At 42.1% G+C, this 19,642-nt stretch overlaps 2 protein-coding genes across 2 annotated transcripts; both read left to right on the forward strand.

Annotated features, from left to right (window-relative positions):
* Window positions 6,188–7,427, forward strand: LOC100512331 (olfactory receptor 10Q1). Its single transcript, XM_021085038.1, has one exon. It carries the CDS (start codon window positions 6,188–6,190, stop codon window positions 7,145–7,147), a length of 960 nt encoding a protein of 319 aa, XP_020940697.1. The 3' UTR covers window positions 7,148–7,427.
* LOC100512519 (olfactory receptor 1S1-like) lies at window positions 17,490–18,479 on the forward strand. The gene has a single exon (XM_021085039.1). The coding sequence runs from the start codon at window positions 17,523–17,525 to the stop codon at window positions 18,477–18,479; it is 957 nt and encodes a 318-aa protein (XP_020940698.1). The 5' UTR covers window positions 17,490–17,522.

The raw sequence follows: 19,642 nt of genomic DNA on the forward strand, positions 1-19,642 counted from the left end.
CACACCTGTGATCTACGCCACAGCTTGGGCAATGCCAGATCCACTGAGCAAGGCCAGGGATTGAACCTGTATTTTCACGAATGCTATGTCAGGTTCTTAACCCACTGAGCCACAGCTGGAATGCCTATGGATAACTTTAAGATGTGAAAATTATAAGCAGAGGGAAAACTTGATCAAGAAGTAGAAATAAGTAGGATGAGGAAAAATGAAACCAAAGATTAAAAGGAGTCATTGTGGAGAAATTCTTCATAATTGTACTTATCAAGAAAAAACTAAATATATATATATATATATATATATGGAGTTCCCATCGTGGCGCAGTGGTTAACGAATCCTACTAGGAACCATGAGGTTGCAGGTTCGATCCCTGGCCTTGATCAGTGAGTTAAGGATCCAGCGTTGCTGTGAGCTGTGGTGTAGGTCACAGACGCGGCTTGGATCCTGCATTGCTCTGGCTCTGGCGTAGGCTGGCAGCTACGGCTCCGATTCGACCCCTATCCTGGGAACCTCCATATGCCGCGGGAGCGGCCCAAGAAATGGCAAAAAGACTACATATACATATATATATATAAAGAAAAAACTCAGTTCACACTTCACCCACTCCTGGGCATCTATATGGAGAAAACCATAATTTGAAAAGATACATGCATCCCAGTGTTCATCACAGCATTATTTACAATAGCCGAGACACGGAAGCAACAAAATGTCCATCTACAGAGGAGTGGACAAAAAGGATATGGTTCATACATAGAATAAAATGTTAGCCATAAAAACAAATGAAATAATGCCATTTTCAGCAACATGGATGGACCTAGAAATTATCAAACTAAGGGAAGTTAGGCAGTAAAAGATAAACACGATATCATTTATATGTAGAATCTTTTTTAAAAAAGGATACAAATGAACTTATTTGCAGAACAGAAACAGACTCACAGACTTTGAAAAACTCATGTTTACCAAAAGGGACAGGTGGGGGGGGGACTGGAGGTTTGAGATTGGCATATGCACACTGAGGTATATGACATGATTGGCCAACAGAGACCTACTGTATAGCACAGAGCACTCTACACAATATTCTGTGACAATCTATGTAAGAAAAGAATCTGAAAGAGAATGGATGTGTGTACATGTATAACTGAATCACTTTGTTGCACAGCAGATATTATCACAACATGTACATCAACTATTCTTCAACAAAACTTTAAAAAAGAAAAAAGAGAGTTCATAGACTTTTAGAGCTGGAAGTATCCTTCCTTGGAAGTATCCAAGTAAGTCCACTTACTCCAACAAGTCCTGTCACAGATGAGGAGGTTCACATGGGAATTCAACTGCTTGCTGACGTCAACAGCTACCACAGGGCAAAGCGCATCATTAGATTCCAGGTTTCCAGATTCCCAGGCTAGTGTTAAATTAGTGCATTACACATGGTCCAAGAGCTCAAGCTGAAATGAATGTGTGACTTCAACGATGCTCATTGGGAGACTGTCTGGAACACATCAGTTCGTTCCCTTTGGGTATAGAAAAGGAATGAGGATAGCCATCTACAATTCCCAGATACGGAGTCCCTGTCATGGCTCAACAGTAACAAACCCGACTATTACCCGTGAGGATGAGGTTTCGATCCCCGTCCTCGCCCAGTGGGTTAAGGATCTGGTGTTGCCATGAGCTGTGGTGTAGGTCACAGAGGTGACTCGGATTCCACATTGCTGTGTCTGTGGCATAGGCCGGCAGCTGTAGCTAGATTGGACCCCTAGCCTGGGAACCTCCAAATGCCACAGGTGCAGCCCTAAATAAAAAAGAATTACCAGATAAGCATTGCCTATGGTGACCATGCAGAAGAGTTGCCCATTAATATTGCTTAGTTGTCAGCTCAGTTCTTCTCAAATATTTTCTTGAGTTGACTTCAGTTTAAGGAAACCCTGGGGAAATTCCTCCTCTGTGGGGACCCATTAATTTTAAAGAGATTTCATAAAGGACACCAAATAACCTGGCTAAATCAGGCATGAATGGACTCTGGGCGGATGTATCAGAGTCAATTTTCTGTCATTACGGAGATAGTTCTTCTCATCCAGGACTTAACATATAGGATGATTCCACAGTATCATCCTTCCAAAGGGTGTTCCTCTCATCCTGCTTCACCCTGATCACAGATTTCTAAGAGGTGGCTCTTCTCCTGAATATTAACATGCAAAGGACACTTTTTTCCATTCTCACCTAGACATTATGGAGGTATCGTATACTGTCTACTTGTCCTGTTCAGGAGATCCTGCACAGCACAAGGTTCGTGGATCCTTGTTCCATTTTATGCCTTAAGAAGAGGACAAGCCGGGTCAGTGAGCTCTCTGAAAGAGCTCCTCTATCCTCTATGGCAAGAACTTCTAATATACTAGCAAGAAAGTTTAAGCTGATGGAATGAAGCAAATTTCAAAGCGGTAAGAAACTTCACTTCTTTGATGGATTTGATTTCGATTTTATTTCTAAAAACAAATTCAACAAATTTCTGTAGCTCTTTACAGTTGGGGAAAAATATTTGTGTGTGGGTGGGTGGGTGGGTGGGTGTATTGAATTGTGGGAAACAAATGAAATACCAGAGTAGGTACTACTACCCATTTTGACAGATACAGGAAAGGGACCTCTGATAAATGTTTGAATTACCTGCCATCATGTAAGTAATAAGTATAAAGCTAGGGTAAAAGTGGTAATTTTTGCCTATATTTTGAATATTCTGTCCACAGAACTATCCTAAAAAGTACGGCATGGACCTCACTTTTTTCAAGCAGAAATATGTTATAAACATTTGATGGTGCTTCGTGGGGTGGGGGGGTTATTTTGTGGGGAAAAAAAAAAAGAAAGTACTGCACAGCAGCTTGGATCCTGCGTTGCTGTGGCTGTGGTGTAGGCCGGCAGCTATAGCTCCGATTGGACCCCTAGCCTGGGAGCCTCCATATGCCGCAGGTGCGGCCCTAAAAAGAAAAAAAAAAAAAAGTATCCCATGGTCCCATGGTGAAGCAAAATTGGAAAATCTTTGAGGTAAACCTAAACTGTTTGCTTTACAATAGGACCTCATAGAACTTCGTTGCAATGATATGCACTGTGAGTCTTGAAAAAAGGTGTGAATGTTTTCTAATGTGACCATGAAATTTTTCATTTCTGAGGTGTCATGAAGAAGTCTGCTCTAAGGAACATAATTTAGGAATTAGTTCCTCAGAAGGTGTTTCTTTTCATACATGTCATGTCGTGTTGTGAGGCTGAAGTTGGCAATGTCTTATAATTTCCTTATACATCTCCGCATAGCTGCGCCCAAGACTTGGGGTCATAATATAATAAATGTTTTTCTGCTTAATTTACTTATTTATTTACTTATTTATTGCTTTTTAGGGCTGCACCCATGGCATATGGAAGTTCCCAGACTAGGGGTCGAATTGGAGCTGCAGCCACCAGCCTACACCACAGCCACATCAAAGCCAGATCCCTGACCCACTGAGCAAGGCCAGGGATCAAACCCACATCTTCATGGCTGCTATTCAGATTCATTTCCAAAGCATCACAATGGGAACTCCCTAGATTTTCTTATCGATAAGCTCTAGTGGCATTGTAGTTGAGATGAGAAGAAAGTTTTATAGAAATTCAGAGGAATAAAAGATGAGGACCACAGGGTTGGGGAAAGATGGTCATGTTTTTTCATTTGTGCCAGTGGCAAGATGACTTCAGGGTCATCAGTCAAAAGAGATGAATTTGGATGACAAAATTAATAACTTGTTGCAAAACTGAACATGAGGAAAACTTTCACAAAGATCGTGCCAAACATCCTGAATGGTACACCTAGTAGCAATGATAACAGGTATTCTTATGTTTCATAAAAAGCTGAAGAAAATCATGTTTCTACTGACAACAATATTAGCTTCACCAACTGTTTTTTTTTTTTTTTTTTTTTTTTTTTCTTTTGTCTTTTTTGTTGTTGTTGTTGTTGCTATTTCTTGCGCCGCTCCCGAGGCATATGGAGGTTCCCAGGCTAGGGGTTGAATCGGAGCTGTAGCCACCGGCCTACACCAGAGCCACAGCAACGCGGGATCGGAGCCGCGTCTGCAACCTGCACCACAGCTCCCGGCAACGCTGGATCCTTAACCCACTGAGCAATAGGTATTTTTCTATGGCTTGCTTTATCACAGTATTTGCTTTATCTCTGTGGTCTGGAACTGAACCCACAATATCTGTGAGATATCCCTGTGTTTCCTCAGCACTTGTAAATCAGAGAAAGTCTTTCTGTTGCTTTTGAACATAAATCACTAAAGCCTGAATATAGAATTCTTCCACAAGAATTTTTTTTCTTAAAACTCTGTAAAACATAGCTTTATTGTCTCTTGGGGTTTTGTATTGAAAATAAAACTATAGTTCAACCTATAGAAAGTTCTTACTTGATAGGCACTTTTCCCTTCACAGATGCTCATAAATCTCTTATTCACCTGATTGTTCTAATGTCTGTTTGAATTCAGCTACTGCATTTTTAGTTTTCTTCCTGTCTTTTCTTGACTCAGGCAGCCCCACTTCATTATTAACATATTCACTTAGAAGTTCCTTTAGTTGGAATCTGTCTAAATCTTAAAAGTTTATGTTCACATTTGAAAATGTTTTTAAGTATTCAAATGAGAGGAAATACATAAAGAGGATATATCAGAAAGGACTGAAAGAAAATGTGTTTGACTAGTTTTGTATGGACTCAAAACTGGATGAAAAGCGAACAACTCATGAATAAATAACAGCATAGCCCCAAAAAAGTGGGATACTATAAAGTAATGGAAAGAACAAAGTCTTGCTACCCAAAACAACAAGAATAACTTTGCAGACATAGTGCTGAAGCCAGTTACAATAAAATACACACTTTATTGTTATATATATAAACTGAAGCATAGCTAAACTAATCCGCAGTGATAAAAACCAAAAGGGTAGTTATCTTTGTAAGGGATAAAGACTGAGAGAAGACATAAAGAATGCTTGTAAATAACTGGAATTGTTTTTTTTTCTTAATCTTGGTAGTGTTTATACTGGTATATTTACCGTGTAAAAAATCAAGCTGTACATTTAGAATTTATGAAGTTCTCTGTATGTGTTATATTTCAAAAAGTTTTACCAAAAAAGTAAACATCACATCCATGTACTAATTTCAAAAATATCTACAGCTACAGTGGGTCCTATTTATGCACTCTGCACCCTTGGAGTCAACCAATTAGAAAATATTTGAAAAAAAATTTTTCCAGAAAGTTCCAGAAAGCAAAACCTGAATTTGCCAGGCATAGGCAACTATTTACATAGCACTGTATTAGATGTTATGAGTAATTTAGAGATGATTTAAAGCATACAGGAGGATGTATGTAGGTTATACACAAATAAAATCCTACTTTATGAAAGGGACTTGAGCCTTCGTGGATTTTGGTATCTAAGGAGGACCCAGAAGCAATCCCCCACAATGCCGAAGTGCAACTGTATACAACTCATATGTTTAATTAAATACAAGCAAAGAATTAGCCCTCGTCAATTGGATTTTAAATACCAGAATTACCAAAAAAAGGAGTTCCCATCATGGTGCAGTGGAAACAAATCCGACTAGAAACCATGAGGTTGTGGATTCGATTCCGGGCCTGGCTCAGTGGGTTAAGGATCCAGCGTTGTTGTGAGCTATGGTGTAGGTTGCAGACACGGCTCGGATCTGGCGTTGCTGTGGCTGTGGTGTAGGCCGGCAGCTACAGCTCTGATTAGACCCCTACCCTGGGAACCTCAATATGCTGCGAGTGCGGCCCTAAAAAAAGCAAAAGAAAAAATAAAGAAAATAATAATAATAAAAATAAATAAAAAAGACATTTTTCGGAACATCTGGTGGCATCTCTGTCACCAGAAACTTCTACACATTAGACACAATCCCATTCATGAAGATTTCCAAGGAAAAATATACCATGTCCTCTCTTGTGAATTCATTCCCAAGCACTGAGATTACAAACCGGATGCACAATAGGTAATTCAAAATCAAAAGTCAAATCTTAAATCCCTGATTCTACTCAGGCAATTAAATAACTCTGCAAAGGGAGGTTCCGCACTTTCTTTTTTAAAAATTCTATTGGGATATAGTTGATTTAACACTATTGTATTAGTTTCAGGAAGGTTCAGCACTTTCTGCCCTTCTTTTGCAGGAGACATGGTGGCTGGGAGCCCTGTGCTCAACCAGTCGGGTCCCCCCGAGTTTGTGTTCCGCGCCTTCACCACCGTCCCAGAATTCCAGGCGCTCCTCTTCCTCCTCTTCCTCCTCCTCTACTTGATGATCCTTTGTGGAAACACAGCCATCGTCTGGGCGGTGTGCACCCACAGCTCCCTCCGCACCCCGATGTATTTCTTCCTGTCCAATCTGTCTTTCCTGGAAATCTGCTACACATCTGTTGTGGTGCCTTTGATGCTTTCCAATATTTGGGGGTTCCAGAAGCCCATACCATTGGCTGGCTGTGGGGCCCAAATGTTCTTTTTTGTCACCCTTGGCAGCACTGACTGTTTTCTCTTGGCAGTCATGGCTTATGATCGCTATGTGGCCATCTGCCACCCACTGCACTACACTCTTATCATGACCCAGAAGCTGTGCATTCAAATGGTGGCAGGTGCCCTTGGCCTGGCCCTCTTCTTGTCCCTGCAGCTCACCTCCTTAATCTTCACCCTGCCCTTCTGCGGGCACCTCCGGGAAATCAACCACTTCCTCTGTGATGTGCCTCCGGTTCTACGGCTGGCCTGTGCTGATATCCGCGTACACCAGGCTGTCCTGTATGTCGTGGGCATCCTCGTGCTGACCGTCCCCTTCTTGCTCATCTGTGTCTCCTATGCGTTCATCACCTCAGCCATCCTGCGCATCCGTTCTGGGGAGGGCCGCCGCCGGGCCTTCTCCACCTGTTCCTCCCACCTCACTGTGGTCCTGCTGCAGTATGGCTGTTGCAGCCTGGTCTACCTGCGTCCAAGGTCCAGCACCTCAGAGGATGAAGACCGCCAAATCGCACTGGTCTATACCTTTGTCACCCCCTTACTCAACCCCCTGATTTACACTTTACGCAACAAGGATGTCAAAGACGCTCTGAGACATGCCATCATCAGTAAAGCAGCCTCTGACACCAACTGAAGGCTTAGGGGGACTGCAGTGGGTATCAGTCACTTGCAATGAAAATAACAAATACAGCATATGATTTCCCACACATTGCAGATGATATGTATTTTTTGCCATATTTGCTCCATGTCCACAATCTGCACTCATTTTCCAGCATGTCAAATAAGATTTGAAAATTTAGAAATTTCAATGTAGGAGCTCTAGACTACTGGTCCTGCTATAAAGATCACAGCTCACCAATGTCAGTTGGTCTATCAGTAACCTCCCAAACATGCTATGAATAAAGTTTGATGCTTTTACACCTTTAGACTTGGAGACAATATCAACTTATCCCATGAAGCATGCCTTAAGTATGAACTATCCATACAAACATGTATTTTACTCAAAGAAATGTGCTTTATTATTATTTTATTATTTTAGCTATGAACCTATGACAAACAATAGCCTATTTAGGAGTTCCCATTGTGGCTCAGCAGGTTAAGAACAAATCATTGTGTCTGTGAGGATGCAGGTTCAATCCTTGGCCTCACTCAATGGGTTAAGGATCTGGCCATACTGCAAGATCCTTAGGTGTAGGTTGCAAATGCACCTCAGATCCCACATTGCTGTGGTTGTGGCATAGGCCCAGGGAACGGCAGCTCTGATTCGATCCCTAGCCAGGGAACTTCCACATGCTGCAGGTGTGGCTGAAAAAAGGAAACAAGCAAACAAAAATAACTTATTTAAAGCATCAATTTCCTTCATTCCATCCATCCCATCTGGTTGCCTCAATTTTCTTTTATTTTGCCCTACCAGGGAGCAGTCCAGAAATAGCACTCGTTAACTAAACACCTACTATGTACTAGTCAAGCTAGAGTAACAAAAACTGCATTTGAATGATGCCAGCGCTACCTGCATGTGCTTGCTGTCCTGGAAGCTTTCACATAGACTTGTCCTCACCTCACCTCGTCTGTGTCTTCACAATGGCTGCTACTCAGATCCACTCAGAGGGTGGTGCCACTGTTTCTCACACTTCTAGCCAAGTCCAGCTGCCAAGCATGCACAAACACTCAAGTAGAATCGGCTCCCTCTCTGATATTCATGGCTGCCTTTATGCTGCCCAACCTTCTCATACCCTGAGGAGCAACGAGATGGAGAGAGCTCCCACGACAGTTCTTAACTGGAATGAATGATCATTCCCACGACAACTCTAAGGCAAGGAACTGGAAGCAGCCGCTAAAGCTGATTTTGTTTAGCAATTCCAAGGAGAGAATGTTGACCTAAAATAGACTACCAGTGATTTTCCTAGCAAAAAAAAAAAAAAGGGGTTTATTCGGGATCAGCAAAGAATTGCAATTAGAGGTCTACAACAAGAGTAAACCATGTCTGTACAAGTCCCCACACAGCAAGGAAAAACCCTTGTGAAAAGGTTGAAAGGAAGTTGGTATGACTGTAGTAAACAAAGAGTCCATTGGAGGACGTGAGAGTTGCAAAGTATAGTGGCTTTTCATTGGCTGAGTTATGAGAGTCTCTCATTGGCTGAACTCTTAGCAGGCAAGAGAGGCAGTCACTTCTGGCTGATGGACTCTACTATCATTGTAGGGCAGAAGAGCTCCCTCTTCTGGCCCCCTGACTACCTTAATTGATGTTTTTGTTTATTCATTTTAACAAGAGTGAGGATGTCTGCAGTGGATTTTAAAACTGGCCTAAGAAATTGGTATAATCCTTCCAAATGCCATATAACTAAGTATACCAAAAGCCTAGAAAAGTATCTGTTCTGTGACTCAATAATTCTTATTCTAAAATTGTAACCTCAAGTAATTAACAGAGTCAAACAAAACTAAAAATATAAGGCTTTTCTTATACTTAGAAAATGAAATATTATTAAGATGTAATTTCAAATATTGGATACATAAATGCTGTATGCGTAAAATTATATTTAAGTTAACATTTTATAACAAGGGGCATTTATAACTATAAGTGATAAAAGAAAGGTACAGAACTTTGTATACAGCAGAAGCCCAACTTTGTAAAAATACATATACATAATGACGAATAGAAAGATACCAAAAAGTTAACAGTTTTTACCTGTGATTTGTAGAATTATGGATAATCTTTGTCTTTTTTATCCATTTATGCATTTTTCATGATTTTTAACATAAGATTGTATTACTCTCATAATCGGGAAAATTATAATTTCTAAGAGGAACCTGAGATAAATTTATTTGGCAAGTAAACTCCATCATCATCAGCATGATCTTCCTCCACTTTCCATAGTTTTCCTAGATTAACACTTTTTGCTTTGGTTACTTCTTTTTCTTTTCAAAACTATTTCAATGTTCTAAAACGTTTAAGCTGATTTCACACAGGGATAAGGAGAACTAAAAAGTATTATTTATTCCAGGAATAGTCATGGATTGAACAATATTAGAAATGCCTTTGCTTCCAGCTAAATGTTGGGAAGAGACGCAAAGGTCTCTGATTGGCAGGTTGCTCATGAACGTATCCGGTCCATGTCACATGAGAACATAATGAATCAATTAAATGTACACGTTCTGCTAGGCATTGTCTCGAATGCCAACAAAAGAAAAGTTTGCAGTTGCATTTCCTTGCCTCCTCTCATTTGTATTTGATGTCACTAATCTTACGGAAAATTAACCTGGAACAGAGAAGAGAGAGAAAGAAAGAAAGAAGGAAGGAAGGAAGGAAGGGAAAGGAAAGGAGAGGAGAAAGAAAGAAAAGAGCAGAGGGGTCATTACCTTGTTGGGAAGAAAACCCTAAAATGTGAATCAATCCTTTCAGCTGAATTACTGAGTGCCCCCATTTCCTTCCCGAACATGTATTCACTGAATGTAATTAGTTGCTCCTTTTTTTTTCCTTTTTTTTTTTTTTTCCCCTTTCTTTTCTAGGGCTGTACCCACGGCATATGGCGGTTCCCAGGCTAGGGGTGGAATTGGAGCCTTAGCCACCGGCCTACACCAGAGCCACAGGAATGTGGGATCCGAGCTGCCACTGAGAACTACACCACAGTTCACGTAACGCCAGATCCTTAACCCACTGAGCAAGGCCAAGGATCGAACCTGCAACCTTATGGTTCCTAGTTGGATTCGTTAATCACTGAGCCACAACGAGAACTCCCCTTCTTCTTCTTTTTTTTTTTTTTCTTTTTTTGTCTTTTTGCCATTTCTTGGGCCACTCCCACGGCATATGGAGGTTCCCAGGCTAGGGGTCGAATCAGAGCTGTAGCTGCCAGCCTACGCCAGAGCCACAGCAAGGCGGGATCTGAGCCACGTCTGCAACCTACACCACAGCTCACGGCAACACCGAATCTTCAACCCACTGAGCAAGGGCAGGTATCGAACCCACAACCCCATGGTTCCTAGTCGAACTCGTTAACCAGTGCGCCACGACGGGAACTCTTCCCCTTCTTCTTATCAAAAAAAATAATAATAATAATATTCCCTTAATATGAGTCTTTCCATCAAGTTATTAGATTCTGAAGTTAGAACACTGAGTGGAATGTCAGTATATCATGAGTCACATCATGGGACTGAAATGCCAACCAGTGATGTTTCACCTGAGAAAATAAATGTCCTTCCCGTGACAAGGTAGATGCTCAGTAGCATAAGTGAAAGTCAGAACTTGCAAAATTATTTTAGGTTCCCTCCATTTTTCCTCTCATGCGTCTTCACTGCTACTTTCAAATTTTACTCTTTCTTCCAGAACCTTGTTTATCCCCTTCCCGCAGACTTTAAGTTTATGAATCTGTCCTTGGTATCAGCTAACTTCCAGAGATGTACTTGCCCAGGAAATCACCTCTAGCTCCACTATCTATCTATCTTTGCCTCTCTCATTAGAATTTTATTAAAAAAAAAAAAAAAAGGAGTTCCCGTCGTGGCGCAGTGGTTAACGAATCCGACTAGGAACCATGAGGTTGCGGGTTCGATCCCTGCCCTTGCTCAGTGGGTTAACATCCGGCGTTGCCGTGAGCTGTGGTGTAGGTTGCAGACACGGCTCGGATCCCGCGTTGCTGTGGCTCTGGCATAGGCTGGTGGCTACAGCTCCGATTCAACCCCTAGCCTGGGAACCTCCATATGCCGTGGGAGCGGCCCAAGAAATAGCAACAATAACAACAACAACAACAACAACAACAACAAAAAAAAGTTATTAAAGTACAATTTATCACATAGGGTAATTGCGTACACATATGTCTCCACTATGAATCAATAAGCATCTCGTGGCCCAAATACATGACAATGACATTACAGGTATGTTGATACAGTGGATTTCTCCAACTCTTTTCTTACAGTGTAACTGGTGGATGAAAAGAAGGGTTAGTTACACCAGTAGGAATAGTACTTCTTTGTGGAAATTCCTTCCCAGCATTCCCCCCCCCAAAAAAGGGTTTATTTTTTTAATCCAAACTTTGAGAAAATGTAGTGAGAAATCATGAAAACTGAGAAACATGTCATAATTCTCCTGCAAAAATTAAAGCATAATACTCACTCACAGGGAAATATATATCAAAACCCACAATGATATCACTTCATATTTGTCAGAATGACTGTCATCCAAAAAAAAAAAAAAAAAACGCAAATAACAGCTGTTGGCAAGAATGTGGACAAAGGGGATTCTTTGTACAGAGTTGATGAGAATGTAAAGTGGTTTAGCCACTATGGAAAACATTACAGAAGTTCCTCAAAAAAATAAAAATACAACTACTACATGATCCAACATTTCCACTCCTGGCTATATATCCAAAAAAAAAAAAAAAAAAAAAAAAACTCTAACTGGAAAATATACATGCACCTCAATGTTCATAGCAGCATCATTTATAATAGCCAAGATACAGAAGGAAGCTAAGTGTCCAACAGGTTAATGGATAAAAGAATGTGAGGGGAGTTCCACTTGTGGTGCAGTGGTGCAGTGGTGCAGTGGCTCGGGTCACTTTGGAAGTGCAAGTTTGGTCCCTGGCTCTGCACAGTGGGTTAAAGTATCTGGCATTGCCATAGCTGTGCATAGGTCGCAATGGTGGCTCAGACTCAGTCCCTGGCTAGGGAACTTCCATATGCCAGGGGTGAAGCCATAAAATGAATTAATTTAATTTAATTTAATTTAAAAAGATGGGAGAGAAGATGTGATAGAATGCTACACAGCTATAGACAAAAGTGAAATTTGGAGTTCCCATCGTGGCGCAGTGGTTAACGAATCCGACTAGGAACGATGAGGTTGCGGGTTCGATCCCTGGCCTTGCTCAGTGGGTTAACAATCCGGCGTTGCCGTGAACTGTGGTGTAGGCTGCAGACTCGGCTCGGATCCCGAGTTGCTGTGGCTCTGGCGTAGGCCGGCGGCTACAGCTCCGATTGGACCCCTAGCCTGGGAACCTCCATATGCCGCGGGAGCGGCCCAAGAAATAGCAAAAAGACAAAAAAAAAAAAAAAAAAAAGTGAAATTTTGCCATTTGCAAAAACTTGGCTGGACCTGGAGGGTACTTTTCTTAGCAAAATAAGAAAGGGAAAGATAAGTACTATATGTTATCACTTAAATGTGGAATCTAAAAAAATAAAACAAAGGAATACAACAAACAGAAACAGACTTACAGATATATAGAACAAACTAGTAGTTACCAGTGGAGAAAGAGGTAAGAGGAGAAGAGAGACAGGGTAGGGAATTATAAAATAAATATAAGGCTATGCTGTACAACACAGGGAAAGTATCCAATATTTTTATAGTAACAGTAAATGAAGTATAATCCATAAAAATATTGAATTACTATATTGTACACCTGAAACAAATAAAATATTGTAAATAAACTATCCTCTAATAAAAGTAATAATGAAATGTAATTTAATTTTAAAATATATGAATAAATAAAACTTTATCAAATAGAGAGGTTACTGGTTCAGAGGAACCCTCTCATGTCAAGGAGAAAGTAGGAACCTGGAAACGTGGCACATCAAGCCAAAGGTTAAGTCTACATTTTTTTTCTGGCTGCACCCACGGCAAGTGGATGCCCCTGGGCCAGGGATCAAACCTGCACCACAGCAGTGACCACACCTGGACCCTAACCTTTAGACCACCAGGGAACACCAATGCATTATCTTACTTAATTTTCATAGTAGTGCTATAAAGTAGGTCTCATTATCATCTTAATTTTTCAGCTGGAAGTAACCACTGCATCAAGCCCGGGATGAAACCTGTGCTTCTTCGGTGACCCGAGCAAGTGCAATCAGATATTAACCCACTTCGCCACAGCGGGAACCCCTTCCTTCTTTCTAATGAACTTAGTTCACCTTCCAAACTCTGCTACCTCTTTCCAAGCTCTCTCAGGTAGCGGACACCCACATTAAACCTATACACCAAACCTGCACACACACAGTTTCCCTCAAAATGGATAAACAGTCATAAAGAGCCATATTGTGGAATATAGTTCCTGACTTTCTATGTGGCCACCAAGCGGCCAGATGATGCAACTTGGAAGTTCAAGGGAGTTAAGTCCCCATGGGATGAACCTTGACCGATGGAAAGCAAGAGATGAAAAGGAACAGGGCATATAAATATCCCTTTCTCCTCTCCCTGGATTGACCCTGGCTATGATTTCTCCTTCCAGAGGAGTCTGACATGCTGGGGGAAGATTTCTCATGAGTTATCTTCTCTGGCTCTCCCATGCTTGTGTGAACAATCGCCCTTGCGGTAATGCATATCATTGCATTGTTCCGCATCCAGCCCAGACTCTGTTGCCTCATTTGTCCTCCTCTTTACATCCCTGGGACTTCATTTTCCAAATAAAATGTCAAGTCTTAAATTGTCTTTTAGAAACTTATGCTAAGACAGAAGTTATTATACTCCCTTCTGGCTGCTATAACAAAACACCACAAATCATGTGGCTTGTAAACAACAGAAATTTATTTCCTTTTCTTTTCTTTTCTTTTTCTTTTTCTTTTTTTTTGTTTTGTTTTGTTTTGTTTTGTTTTTAGGGCCAAACCCATGGCATATGGAAGTTTCCAGGCTAGGGGTCAAATTGGAGCTACAGCTGCCAGCCTACACCACAGCCACAGCAATGTGGAATCTGAGCCTCATCTGCAACCTACATCACAGCTCATGGCAAAGCTGGATCCCTAACCCACTGAGCAAGGCCAGAGATAGAGCCTGCATCCTCATGGATATTAGTCAGACTTGTTTCCACTGCACTACAGCGTGGTTTCCAGAAACTTGTTTCTTACAGTGCTAGGGACCAGAAACCCAAGGTCAAGGCACTAGCAGATTTGGTGTCTTGTGAGAGCCTGCTGCATGGTTCGCTGACTGCCACTTTCTCACTGGATCCTCACATAGCAGAAGGGGCAAGGGAGCTCTTTCAGGCCTCATTTATAAGGATACTAATCGTATTCATGAAGGCTCTGTTCCATGACCTAATCACCTCCCAAAGGCCCTCCATCCTTTTACTATTGCCTGGGGCTCAGGTTTCAGCATAGGAATTCTAGGAGGACACAAATATTCAGACCATAACAGTAGCAGAAGAAGGAACTCATAAATGGACAAGTTGTAGAAACAAGGATTCTGGTTCACCCACACTTCTTTCCTAGCTATGGCCAAGATGAAGGAAGGAAGGAAGGAAGGAAGGAAGGAAGGAAGGAAGGAAGGAAGGATAACTTGCCTTTTCTTTCCTCTCCATTACCCAGTTATTTTAAAAATTAGTCATGAGTAGCTATACAGTTAGTCCATAGATTAAGTTGTTGCCTGCTGAGGAGGAGGTGAGTGTTCCTGTTTCAGGTGAAAAATAACTGCACTCTATTAGGAGGCACATGAAATCAATGGAAGGTTTGTATTAATTTTGGTTGTGTCTTTGGCTGTACAGCCTCCTTTTCTCATGTCTATTTCAAGGTCCATTTCCAGCGTTCTCGGCTATCTCTGAACTACCCAACATCATTTCAATATACTTCTTTTCAATATTGAGAATCCAGAGTTTATTTCTCTGGTTTGCAACTAAGAGCCCTGAGGGCTGAGTTCCTGGGTCCCCAGATTCCCTTCCAACACTGACATTCATTTCAAGCAGTTCAGAAGGCTGGAGCCTGTCCCCTTCCACTAGGGAGGGCCTCTCTTCAGAGTCATAATCCCTAGTGCAGAAATTACAGTCAATTCTCAAGGTATTTACTAAGTATTTCCTCTTCCAGACCCTAGAGAGGGAACAGAGAAGGAACTCTCAGAATCTCTCCTTCTCTCTGGCAAAATAATAAACAGCAAATAATCCACTTGCTACAAAGGGCAATAACCAAGTAATTTACAAACAGGAAACCACAGGTGAGAAGCGGCACCTGAGGACAAACAGACAGAGCTTCCTGTCTACTCCCCATTTACCTCTTTGGAGCCTGGGACATGAAAACGACCTCTGTCTTGAGGAAATCACCTCAGGGACATTGTCCCCAAGGACTCAGAAGAAGCTACTATAGCATATGAGCCCAGCACCGTGGCTCTGTTAACTGCTTGGGAAGAATTTGGTTCTGAAAAGTACATAAGACCTGCTCTCAGTCTCCCTGCTGCAACCCCGTCAGCAACAAGTTAAGCTACCGGGTCTGGATTCCAGTAACTTCCTGAGATCCTACCATCTTTCAGAGGTGAGCCCTTTCAGACTTTAGTGCTGCTCTTAACTAGCCAGGCAGGTGTCTCAAGATCTCAGACAATTTATGCAGGAATGCTGATGTGCAGGAGAGGTAGAATAGGAAGGGTGAGATTGGAAATTGCCACTCAGAAATACATACTTCCGGAGTTCCCATCGTGGCGCAGTGGTTAACGAATCCGACCAGGAACCATGAGGTTGAGGGTTCGGTCCCTGCCCTTGCTCAGTGGGTTAATGATCCGGCGTTGCCGTGAGCTGTGGTGTAGGTTGCAGATGCGGCTCGGATCCAGCGTTGCTGTGGCTCTGGCGTAGGCTGGTGGCTACAGCTCCGATTGGACCCCTGGCCTGGGAACCTCCATATGCCGCAGGTGCAGCCCCCCAAAAAAGGGCAAAAAGACAAAAAAAAATACCATCAGTTTCATATTCTTCAAAGCACATGCCCTCCTTCCTGAGCTCAACCTGCTGTGTACCTTGGGAGTGTGTAGCAGTAAATAGTAAGGGGGAAGAATGGGGCTGAGAAAAAGGGCAAAGTCTTCAAGCCTGTTGCCTTGGAAGACTAGCAATTGGTGAGTTGTGTGTGGCTGACGTGCTCTGTCCCAAGAACATTTGGGACTCTTCAATATTCTTTTCAGGAACAACTTCATGAAGCAGTTTCCCAACAAGGACAATGAGTTTTCTCCCTGATCTCTCTATAATCTCTGTCATAACAGAGCCATCCTTGACCTCTTACTGCTAAAGCCTCCTCCACCACCCCAGCAGGTCCCTTCTTGGTTGGAGTCCCAACAAGGTGGCTTGAGCTCAATGGCTTCCAGCAGCATCCACTAGGCTTGTGGATAACTTGCTGCACTATGTATGAGGATGCAGGATTGCCCTACCTGCAGAGTGAGCCCACGGTGTTGGCTGATCCAGAGGGCCCACAAACACAATCTTTAGGCTCCTATGTATCCCCTAAATTTTCTCCACTCATCTAACATCTGGCTATGAATGAAGTAAAATTCGGATCTCCCCTCCCTTACATTCTCCAAGACCAGTCCTTTTGGAGCCCTCCCCTAACTCGAGTGGGTAGGAGCACTTACATTAGCATTCCTGCCCCTCAGGTGTTTCTTCTTCCCCAAACTCCTCACCTACATCACTATTTAACATTCTCTTTCTTAGATTTAAAGGATGAAGGTGAATGGTGTCAAAGGTCTTTTAGTTCTTTTTTTTTTTTTTTTTAGAGCCGCACCCGTAGTATATGGAGGTTCCCGAGCTAGGGGTCAGAGCTGCAGCTGCCGGCCTATGTCACAGAGACAGCAATGCCAGATCCAAGCCTCATCTGTGACCTACACCACAGCTGATAGCAATGCCAGATCCTTAACCCACTGAGTAAGGCCAGGGATTGAACTCGAGTCTTCATGGATACTAATTGTGTTAGTTAACCATGAGCCACAATGCGAACTCTTAGTGCATTTTTTAAATAATTCCTTCATGGCTACTTGGCATTTTTTAGAAAATGGATTATACCTCACTATTGCCCTCAAATTAGGGTATCTCTTTTATAGTTGGAACCAACTGTAAAAAAAAAAAAAATCAGAGTTATGTTAGAGTTTAAAACATGTTCATTGAGAAGTATCTATCCTGCCTCTGTCTTTTCTATCTAAGGAATTTCCTGAGTCTCTGCATGGCTGACATAGTTCCTTATTAAGTAATCCTTCTCCATCCTCACCTCCTGCAATGGCCACAGTTAAGTGGTACCATATTGGGTTTTCCTGTAGGGTTGTGAAGACCTCGTGTTCCTTTCTCCAGATCAGCAGAAATATGCATCAAGGAAACCAAACCACCATCTCGGAATTCCTCCTCCTGGGACTCTCCAACCAGGCTGAGCATCAGAAGCCCCTCTTTGTGCTTTTCCTGGGTATGTACCTGGTCACTGTGGCTGGGAATGGACTCATCATTCTGGCCATTGGCTTGGATTCTTACCTTCACACCCCCATGTACCTCTTCCTTGCCAACCTGTCCTTTGCTGATATTTCCTCCATTTCCACCTCAGTCCCCAAAATGCTGGTGAATATTCAGACCAAGAGTCAATCCATCTCCTATGAGAGCTGCATCACTCAGATGTACTTTGCTACTCTGTTTGTCGTTATTGATAATTTCCTCTTGGGGGTCATGGCCTATGACCGTTTTGTGGCCATCTGCCACCCTCTGAATTATACAACCATCATGGAACCCAGGCTCTGCTTGCTGCTCACAGTCATCCCGTGGGTCCTCAGTAATACTGTTTCCTTGACGCACACCCTCCTGCTCCTTCGACTGGTCTTCTGTGACAGCAACACTCTCCCACACTTCTTCTGTGACTTAGCCCCCCTGCTCAGACTGTCCTGCTCAGACACGATGATCAACCAGCTTGTGTTGTTTATCGTGGGCTTATCAGTCATCACCTTCCCCTTTGCCCTCATCCTCTTCTCCTATGTCTGCATCGTCAGGGATGTCCTGAGAATCTCATCCACAGAGGGAAAGTGGAAAGCCTTCTCCACCTGTGGCTCTCACCTGACAGTTGTATTGCTCTTCTATGGGACCATTGTGGGGGTTTACTTCTTCCCCTCATCCACTGACCCTGACAACAGAGATAAGATTGGTGCAGTACTCTTCACTGTGGTGACGCCCATGGCGAACCCCTTCATCTACAGCCTGAGGAACAAGGACATGAAAGGTGCCCTGAGAAAACTCATCAATGTGAAAAGGAGATCTCCCTTTGATACCCTGGGCATATGACTTCCTTTTATCTCCATAACAAAATGAATAATTCTACCCAGAGTTTGTGACATAGATATGATGGTTCAGCTTTTGACAAACTTTCAGATATCTGCCTCCTATTCCAACCTCTGAAGCCTAGGACTTTTCCACATACCTCTGGTCTTCAAAGAAGACTCTTAACCCTATGGTTACTCACAATAATACATATCTAGGAGTTCCCATAATGGCGCAGCGGAAACGAATCTGACTAGGAACCATGAGATTGCAGGTTCAATCCCTGGCCTCGCTCAGTGGGTTGGGGATCTGGCATTGCTGTGAGCTGTGGTGTAGGTTACAGACACAGCTCAGATCTGGTGTTGCTGTGGCTGTGGTATAGGTTGGCAGCTACAGCTCCGATTGGACCCCTAGCCTGGGAACCTCCACATGCCACAGGTATGGCCCTAAAAAGGCAAAAAAAAAAAAATTAAAAATTAAAAAAATAATACATACCTAGATTATAATCTATGCTACTACTAACTTTAATAATAATAATACACATCTAGATTATATTTGGTGCGAATTGTTTATAAGTTAAACAATAACAAGTATATGCAGAACCTACCGTCTAGCTTTACATCTTTGAGGATAATTCTTACTATTTTCTTTATTCAATCTCAATTTCTCTAGATCATCTTTTCTCAAGGTTTGTTTTGCCAAAACAAATTACTATTCATTGATATGTTTAATGGCTATAAAAACAAAGAGTCCCATGTTCACATACATTGGGACAATTCTGACCTAAATAAAGCAAAATTTCTTAACTAGACAACTTCTTGGAGCCTTTAGAATGGTTTAAATCTCCAGGATAGTAATACAGTATGCAGTGTTTCTCAAAACTAAACTTATTTGGTCATACAGAACCAGATTTATCACAGAGTGATGACTAGTGTAGTTCAAAACACATCTTGGGAAGTGAGTTTCAATGGCAAACCAGGAGCAGGTATATAGAAGACTTTTGTTTTAGTCCCGATTCTGTCCCCAAGTTAGCTATGAGACTTTAGCTATGAGAGCTCACCTTCTTTTTTTTTTTTTTTTCATATTTTCCCACTGTACAGCAAGGGAGTCAGGTTATCTTTACATGTATACATTACAATTACATTTTTCCCCCACCCTTTCTTCTGTTGCAACATGAGTATCTAGAC

This window comes from Sus scrofa, chromosome 2 (assembly GCF_000003025.6).
Source record: "Sus scrofa isolate TJ Tabasco breed Duroc chromosome 2, Sscrofa11.1, whole genome shotgun sequence".
Taxonomy (NCBI): Eukaryota; Metazoa; Chordata; class Mammalia; order Artiodactyla; family Suidae; genus Sus; species Sus scrofa.

Bases quoted from the DNA above. Each gene is read 5' to 3' on its own strand.
- LOC100512331 (XM_021085038.1), top strand. From the start codon at position 6,188: ATGGTGGCTGGGAGCCCTGTGCTCAACCAGTCGGGTCCCCCCGAGTTT.
- LOC100512519 (XM_021085039.1), top strand. From the start codon at position 17,523: ATGCATCAAGGAAACCAAACCACCATCTCGGAATTCCTCCTCCTGGGA.